Below are 8,782 nucleotides of genomic sequence, written 5' to 3'. Positions count from 1 at the left end.
CAGTGCACACCTCAGTCAAGGGCGAATGGTTGCATCTTCCACTCTTTATTCCCCAGAATCTGAGGCCAGCGCCCGGCTTCCCATTTCCCAGGTGGGTACCCTGAGCCACCGCAGGCACTCAGAGCCCAGTGTTTAGATTCTCCAGGAGGTCTGGAGAAACAGTCTCGTGTGGGCAGGGTTGGTACCTGGCCACCAGAGCCTTGAAGGCATTCCAGAGGTTGGGCATCTGAGCGCACAGCACACCCCCACTTCGGAGGTACCCCCCAGAGTTCCTATTCAGATCAGCCACACAGGTCCAAAGCTTGTCCTGGGCAACACACCACTTGGAGTGGTCTTTAGTGGAGTTGTAGGTTGGTCCACCAGGAAAGCTGATCTGGGTGACATCGTACACCTGATAAGGGCTGGAGCAGTGAGAAGGTATGGCCTTTCTGCGCCAGAACTGCACCCATAGTTCGCTACTGAGAGCTGCTGCCAGCCAACCCGAATACAGATCTGCAAAGGAAGGGCACAGGCAGGTCAGCAGCGCCTGGGCACACACACACCCCTCCTATACTCAGCCCCCAAACCCAAAAACTCAGGGCTTACCAACTCTGAAATCTGTATACTTGGCGAAACTCCAGAAGATGGCACCTGCCCTGGATGTGAGGGTCACACTCCTGTTCCACGGGGGCTGGGACACATGATGTCCTCGAATCACATCCTCCAGCTCAGGCAGCTTGTTTCTGAAGTCCCCCTTCAACTGGAAGTCATACACCAGGGGGTAGGTGTAGGCGAGCTGTTTGCCTGGGGTTAGGCAGCAGAAAATGAGGGCAGCGCCATAGACTGTGGCCCTTGGAAATCGGGGACTCATGACGAACCTGTCAACACTCACCGATGTTTTGGAACTGGGCCAGGGGAAAGGACACGCACAGCAGCGTCTGCCCGTTTCGGGTCGCAGTGTCGGGCCAGCGGTATGTGTGAGTTCGGGCAGGTTGAGGGAACCTGGGCACACTGTGAATCAGCCAGAAACCTTCAACTTGGTCCAGGAGCATCAGCCCTAAAGCAGAGGTAGGGATCAGGGCCTGCAGCAGGAACCCCTGGGCGGGCAGCTGGGTGCAGGGAAGGGCAGGAACTCAAAGGAGGAGGCAGAAATCCAGGTCTCACCTCCCTGCCCGCCCAGGTGAAAGTTAAGCAGAGGAAACATTTTGCACAAATAGGGGCTGGAGCGATAGCACAGCGGGTAGGGTGTTTGCCTTGCACGAGGCTGACCTGGGTTCGATTCCCTGCACCCCATATGGTCCCCTGAGCACCGCCAGGAGTAATTCCTGAGTGCAAAACCAGGAGGAACCCCTGTGCATCGCCAGGTGTGACCCAAAAACCAAACCAAAACAAAACATTTTGGGCAGATAGTCTATCCCAGCGTGTGGTCCGGCCTCACCCTTTGTGTGTCCAGGAATCACAGAGGGGGCCTCACTGAGCAGGGTGTTTGGGGGCTGGTCATTGTAGAGCAGGAAGGCAAGCTGCAGGGGGTGAGGGCGGTGCACAGTTCAGGCTTCCTCCAGCCCACCACTCACCACAGCGCCCCTGCAACAGCAGCCCTGTACCACGTCACCTGGTTGGCATTTTTTTCATAGAATGGTCTCAGGCTGAGGCCCAGGGCCCCCTGTGTGCTGTCAATGGGGCCCACGCCATCCTGCCAGCTGCCTGTGTTGGCATCCAAGTACTTGTACCAAAGACCGTCGGGCACTTCAGAATCATCCATGCAGTACACAGGTGCACCGGGCTCCCCAGGGCCGTTCTGACAGTTGACAGGGAGCTTGTAGATGACAAACCTGGATTTTGGGGAAAGCACAGAGGACAGGAGGGAGAAGGAAAGTCACCCTTTCTGGGAAGTTCCCATTTATTTCTTTCTTTTAATTTTTTGAAATTAAGAGGTTTTTTGGGCTGGAGCGATAGTACAGCGGGTATGGCGTTTGCCTTGCACGCGGCCAACCCGGGTTCGATTCCCAGCACCCCATATAGTCCCCCGAGCACCACCAGGAATGATTCCTGAGTGCAGAGCCAGGAGTCAGCCCTGAGCATTGCCGGGTGTGACCCAAAAAGAAAAAAAAAAGAGGTTTTTATTAGTTTTTTTTTGGGGGGGGTCACACCCAGCGATGCTCAGGGGTTACTCCTGGCTTTGCACTCAGGAATTACTCCTGGCGGTGCTTGGGGGACCATATGGGATGCCGGGGATCGAACCCGGGTCAGCCGCGTGCAAGGCAAATGCCCTACCCTCTGTGCTATCGCTCCGGCCCCGGGTTTTTATTAGTTTTATGAAGTGAATTTAAAGTAAATTCAGAAACATTTTTTTTTAAAGATTGAAATCTTTTAATGTTTCTTTTTTTTCTCTAAGGATTTTTTAATAGCATTCTTAAATCTTTTTTTAATAATAAATTTATTTATTTTTAATTAATGAATCACCATGAGGGTTCAGTTACGGATTTATACACATTTGTGCTTATGCTTCCCTCATACAAGGTTCTGGAACCCATCCCTTCACCAGTGCCCATACTCCACCACCAGTAAACCCAGCATCCCTCCCTTCCTCCCCAATCCCATCTCCCCCCACCCCACCCTGTCACTGTGGCAGGGCATTCCCTTCTGTTCTCTCCCTCTAATTAGCTGTTGTGGTTTGCAATAAAAGTTTTGAGTGGCCACTGTGCTCAGTCTCTAGCCCTCATTCAGCCCGCAACTCCCTTCTCCCGCATGGCCTTCGGCTACATTATAGTTGGTGATCCCTTCTCTGAGTTGCCCTCTCCCCAGAATGTGAGGCCAGCTTCCAAGCCATGGAGTCAACCTCCTGGTACTTGTTTCTACAATTCTTGGGTGTTAGTCTCCCACTCTGTTATTCTATATGCCATAGATGAGTGCAATCTTTCTATGTCTGTCTCTCTCTTTCTGACTCATTTCACTTAGCATGAAACTTTTCATGCCGATCCACTTAAATAAAAATTTCATGACCTCCTTTTTTCTAACAGCTGCATAGTATTCCATTGTATAGATGTACCAAAGTTTCCTCAACCAGTCATCCGTTCTAGGGCATTCGGGTTTTTTCCAGATTCAGAAACATTTTTTAATCTTACATATAACGGTATGAACATTTGTCATTTTTTTTCTGATTCATTTCCCTTATCAACTTTTAAATCATTTTTTAAATTGACTCACCGGTGAGATGCAGTCACAAAGCTATCATGTTTGAGGTTCAGTCATACAATGATCTAACACCCATCCGTCCACCAGTGAGCCCATTCTCCACCACCAATGTCCCCAGTATCTCCCCCCACTTCCACCCTTTCCCCTGCCTCTAAGGCAGACTCTTTTCCCAATACTCTCTCTACTTTTGGGCATATGGTTTAGTTTCCCATTTCTGTCACCCAGCGGTGAAAGAAATTTCATTTCTTTCATGCAGCGGTGTCCAGCTGTCCTGAGCGTGATGGGCACCGATGTACTCACCAGTCCACTGGCCGGCCCGAGTCCCCGATGCAGGTCAGGGTCCCTGCAGGGACCCACAGCAGTGCGGCCACCAGCAGCAGCCTCAGTGCAGCCATGGGACTGGGCAGGGTCCCAGGACTACTGGACACAGTTTCCCGAGCTCAGTCAGGCCCCTTCTCCAAAGTCATTCCCGTCCCCATGCGCCTTGCGTGGGAACCCCAATGTGAGGATGTTCAGTGTGGAGACTCCAGAGGAGAAGCAGAGCTTTGAGGTAAATCAACGACCCAGGGTGGGGCTTCTTACTGAAGGGTCCTTCACTGGGCTTGGCTTTGACCTCAAACCCCTGTGACCAGAGTCTCCAGTGAGAGGGATCACCTCCCACTTACTCTGGGCAAATCAAAGGTCAGCTTTTTCAGAGCTCCCACCATTAAAAAAAAATGTTTGATTAGTGAATCACCCTGAGGTCCAGTTACAGAGTTACAAACTTTCATGCTTGAGTTTCAGTCATACAATGGTCGAGTGCCCATTTCCCTCCACCAATGTCCCAGCATCCCTCCCACCACCCCCACCCTGTCCTCTCCCCACCCCACCCCGCCTTTGTGGCTGGCATTCTATTTTCCTCTCTCCTTTTGGGTGTTTTTGTTTGCCTTAGTGGTATTAAGTGGCCATCATGTTGGGTCTATAGTCTACTTTCAGCCCGCATCTCCCATCCCGAACAGGCCCTCCTAGCACCCTTTACATGATGGTCCATTCTCTATCTGAGTTGGTTTTCCCCAGCATGGGAGACCAGCTTCTAAGCTGTGGAGTAATTCTCCTGGTACTTATCTCTACTGTTTTTGGGTGTTAGTCTCCCATTCTGTTACTCCATATTCCACAAAGAGTGCAATCTTTTTATGTCTATCCTTCTCTTTCTGACTCATTTCACTTAACATGACACTTTCCTTGTTGATCCATCTATATGCAAATTTCATGACTTTATCTTTTCTAAGATCTGCATAGTATTCCATTGTGTAGATGTACCAAAGTTTCTTTAACCAGTCATCTGTTCTTGGGCACTTGGGTTTTTTCCAGATTCTGGCTATTGGGAGCTCCAACTTTTAATTGGAGTCATTGCAATCCTCTCTTCCCGGAACTGTGCTTTTTCTGGGATTTTTGAAGTCAGATACAAATGTGGGTTTTCTGCATTTCTGATTCATCAAACTGCATGCGGTTCATTCCTTGGAGGGGCTCGTAAGCACCTGATCCTCCCCCTGTACCTGTCTCTTGGCAGGATGAGGGGCTGTGAGTCTGGCCTAAAGGTTTGAAATCCATGGATCAGAGAAGACTTGGGACCTGATTGGGATGAGAAGTGAGGGATGCGAGGACGAGGGAGACTTGTATGCAGGCTGGAGGGGGGTTGTCTCCGAGGTTCGGATGATGAGGGTATAAGGGTGTTCCTAATTCCCATATATATTCTTGTCTAGTTTTGGCCACACCTGGCTGTGCTCAGGGATTATTCTTGACTTTGCATGCAGGAATCACTCCGGGCGGGTTCGGGAACCATAGGGGATGCTGGGGATCGAACCCGGGCTGGCACCTGCAAGGCAAGCACCCTACCTGTTGTACTATATTTCCAGCCCTAGATCTACATAGATTCTTCAAGTGCAAATTCCTCTCCTCCTCCAGCCCCCAAGGCACGAGGTCACGCAAACGCTGAAGCATTTCTAGGAGCAACATTTTGATAGAACCCAAAGGCTTTCACAGCAGATTGCAGATCTAGGTGGTCATGGAGTGCATCCCTCCAAAGTCCGGATTTCTGAAGCTGAGGCCCACAGGGTAGAAGGCTGGGAAAATTCCCGGGCTGGGACCCGATTGGCTGGGAGACCAGCAAACTGCAGGAGATTGGCCAGATGAGGGGGCGGGACTCACGGGCGTATGGTCTTGTTGGGAGCGTGGCTGAGTGAGACTATATAGGCAGGCACGTAGGGTGGGACCTAGAATGCTGAGACAAGGACAACCAAACAGAGGAGGAGCTTGCCAAGACCCTTCAGCTCCCTTCTGCTCTTTGTGCTCAATCCAGGTGGTCTGTGGGCAAGTCTGGGATGGGGCGAGGTTAGACGCAGAGAAAGGTTTATGTAAGGGGTGGGGCTAGCAGAGAAGAGGGTCCAAGCCTAGGGGCGGGGCCCTGGAGACGGGGCTGGGCCATAGGAGGGCCTGGGGCGGGGCCAGGACTGGCGGAGGTGGGGGGGGCGGGGTTGGTTCACTTGGTCAGGAACTGCTGGATGAAGCCGCAGAGCCCTGGTGCAGGGCTCACTCCCTGGCAGTGGGTGAGAAATCGAGAAGCAAAAGCAGCGCCATGACAAGCTCATAAAGAAGCCAGAAGAATCTAGGCCCCGGTTTGGTTCAGGAATCCTGGAATTGAGCACAATTACCTGGAACTGAGTCATGATTTTCCTGAAGTGAGATAGCCATCTTGAGGTCAACTAAGGGTTACCAATCAGATGAGGTAGGGAAGCTCCACCCCTATAGAACCATTGTGTAACTCTCTCTCTCTCTTTTTTTTTGGCGTTTTGAGTCACAACCAGAGACACTCAGGGGTTACTCCTGGCTCTGCACTCAGAAATGACTCCTGGCTGTGCTCAGGGGACCATACAACATGCCGGGATTGAACCCTTATGTAACTCATTTTTTGTATATTTTCTTTTTGGATCACACCCAGCGATGCTCAGGAGTTACCCCTGACTCTGTACTCAGGTATTACTCCTGGTAGTTCTTGGGGACCATATGGATGACAGGGATTGAACCCAGGTTGGCTGCATGCAAGGCAAATGCCCTACCTGCTATAACTCTTATGTAGCTCCAACTTATAACCAATCAGCTAAATACAAGTAGTGGAAAACCCCTCCAACTAAGGCCGAATGGTGGTCCGTGGAAAGTCCCTGTTATATAATGTTATGGTATGAATGCCCCTCACTTTTGAGATTGGGGCCGCTCGTTCTGAGAAGGCTGCCAATGTGTCTATGAGACAGATGAGATGAGGGTCGAGTTCGAGTTAGCCAATAAAGACCCTCTACTTATTGCATCACAACTTGTCTTCGTGTGATTCCTCTGCGGAGATCTTAGTCCTGTTTAATATGGGGTTCTGGAGAGATGATTTGGTTCATGGGGTCTGGAACAGCCTCAGGTGGGATTTAGGGGGACTCTGGATCAGATTGGAAAGGGGAGGTGGGGCATGGTCGGCACCTAGGACACACAGGAGCAGCCAGTAGTGGGGGCGCTGGTGAGGCTGCAGGTCTGACTGTGGAGGAGACCAATAAAGGTGTGGGAGACCTGGGGGTCAGGGTGAGTGTAATGGGGTGAGGTGGGGGGAGCTGATTCCTCAAGGCTGGGACCAGCTGGCAGGACGCTCACGGGGGTAGGTCTGGGTGAGCACTCTTGACAGCGGGGTCCAGACCCCTGCCTGCGATGCACACACCAGCCTTCAGCCCAGTGTGTCCTGTGTTGTGTACATATGCACAATAAAAAGCATTTCCCATGCTCTGGGAGGGTCCTGGGGCTCCACATTCCCTCCCAGCAAGACCCGCCATCCTTGGAGGGGGTGACACAGTTGTTCTTTTGGGGGCACAGACTGCAATGAACAGGGGTTACTCTTGACTCAGCACTGAGGAATTTCTTCTGGCCATGCTCGTAGGCCATGCTCAGGGGACCATATGGATGCTGGGAATCAAACCAGGTCAGCCATATACAAGGCAAATGCCCTTCCCATTGTACTGTTGCTCCAGACCCCACTTCTGTTCTGGACCTCCCAGACAGAGGGTCAACGGCACCATCTTCCAAACCCTTTTATGTCTAGCACTCAGAGGCAGCTACCGTGCTCCCCCATGGTTTACTTTTTTTTTTTAATGTTGAAAGTCATTTTTTTTGCCTTTATTTAAAAGGTTATGTGGTGGCCATCACTGGAGCCTGGGTCCTCTGCACGGAGACTCTGGTGTGGGTCTTCACCAGGTGGCCAATGAATTCCTGATATGGGGTCTTGGTGAACACCATCTCCTTCCAGAGGTCAGGGGTCAGATAGCTGTAGGTCTTGGAGATGGCTTCGAACGTGGCCTTGGCAAAGTAGCCCTGGGAGGCGGTGCAGCCCCTGGCCGAGGTGTAGCAGTCATCGATTCTGGCCGTCAGCAGCAGCTTCTTGGGCATGGGCACCGAGACTATGCCGGTGCCCCTGGGCACAGGGATGAGGCACACCAGCATGACCCACAGTGGCCCGTCACCTTGCAGGGGACCGTGTGGGGTTTGCTCATCTTTTTTCCCCAGTAGCCTTGCTGCACGGCCACAATGGAGGGCTTGGCCAGGATGGTGGAACCCCAGATGGCAGTGGCCACATCCTTGGAGCACTTCACCCCAGGCCTACGTGTCTGTTATAGTCCCTGATGGTGACGAAGGCCTTGAAGTGGGTGCTCTGGCTGGCGTGCATGTCTGCTTCTGCACCGGCATGACCTTCAGCACCTCGTCCTTGGGCACGGGGCTGGGAAGAAGTTGATGGTCTCCGACTCCCTGATGGGCAGCACGAAGAGGTAGATCTCCTCCGCAACTTGGTCTCATGTCCTTGACCAAGCAGCCCTGCTTGGTGATAGGGATCCACTCCTTGTACTCGGCCTTTCCTCCACGTCCATGGCCATGGCCACGCCCCTGCAGGTGACTGCCAAAGCCTCCTCGGATGTTGGGGTCTCAGCAGCCAGCCTGAGACCCTGGCCAAATACCCTGCCCTTAGAAGCAGGAACAGGCTCTCTTCAAACAGGGCCCTAAGATCTTGAGAAGCAGGAAAAATTAATCATTAGCTAACCTCTGTAAAGGGTCCAGCAAAATATTCTTTGACAAGCGTTGATAAACCAAGTGGCCCTTAAATGTGCCTATAAATATCAGTGTATGAGAACTAATAAAATGAGAGTTGCTTGATCTCCAGCTCTCCCCACTCTGCGTGGTTCTTTCTTGGTGGCGGCGGTGGGTGGCCGAGGTACGCAGAGGGGCTGGGCAGAGGCTCTCCCCCTCCCACTCCCTCTCCTATAGGGAGTAAATCCGGTGGCTGGGGATCATGCTCCAGTTTGCTGGGGACTACTGGCCAGGACCAGAGACACTTGGAAACCACCGAGACATCCCATGCTGGGGGGGGTGCTGGGCCTCCGGGCCCTCCCTAGCACCGGCGTCATCTACCATTTGGTGTTTTTGTGGAGATGAAGGGTTTTACATATTTTATTTTATTAATTATTTTATTTTATTTTATTTTATTTTATGTTTTGGTTTTTGGGTCACACCTGGCGATGCACAGGGGTTACTCCTGCCTCTGCACTCA

General features: G+C 51.9%; 1 protein-coding gene and 1 pseudogene across 1 annotated transcript; both read right to left on the bottom strand.

The window, feature by feature from the left end:
* Positions 1–118: 118 nt before the first annotated feature.
* Positions 119–3,569, bottom strand: LOC101557553 (deoxyribonuclease-2-alpha-like). The gene is made up of 5 exons (XM_055124608.1): positions 3,475–3,569; positions 1,592–1,811; positions 872–1,088; positions 586–783; positions 119–492 (listed from the first exon to the last, which is right to left on the bottom strand). The coding sequence occupies exons 1-5, from the start codon at positions 3,567–3,569 to the stop codon at positions 119–121; spliced, it is 1,104 nt and encodes a 367-aa protein (XP_054980583.1).
* A 3,802-nt stretch (positions 3,570–7,371) lies between these two features.
* LOC101557824 (40S ribosomal protein S2-like) lies at positions 7,372–8,646 on the bottom strand (annotated as a pseudogene).
* Between the last annotated feature and the right edge of the window lie 136 nt (positions 8,647–8,782).

The sequence above is a fragment of the Sorex araneus genome, chromosome 2, assembly GCF_027595985.1.
Source record: "Sorex araneus isolate mSorAra2 chromosome 2, mSorAra2.pri, whole genome shotgun sequence".
Classification (NCBI taxonomy): domain Eukaryota; kingdom Metazoa; phylum Chordata; class Mammalia; order Eulipotyphla; family Soricidae; genus Sorex; species Sorex araneus.
This window is presented reverse-complemented; position numbering and strand designations above follow the sequence as displayed.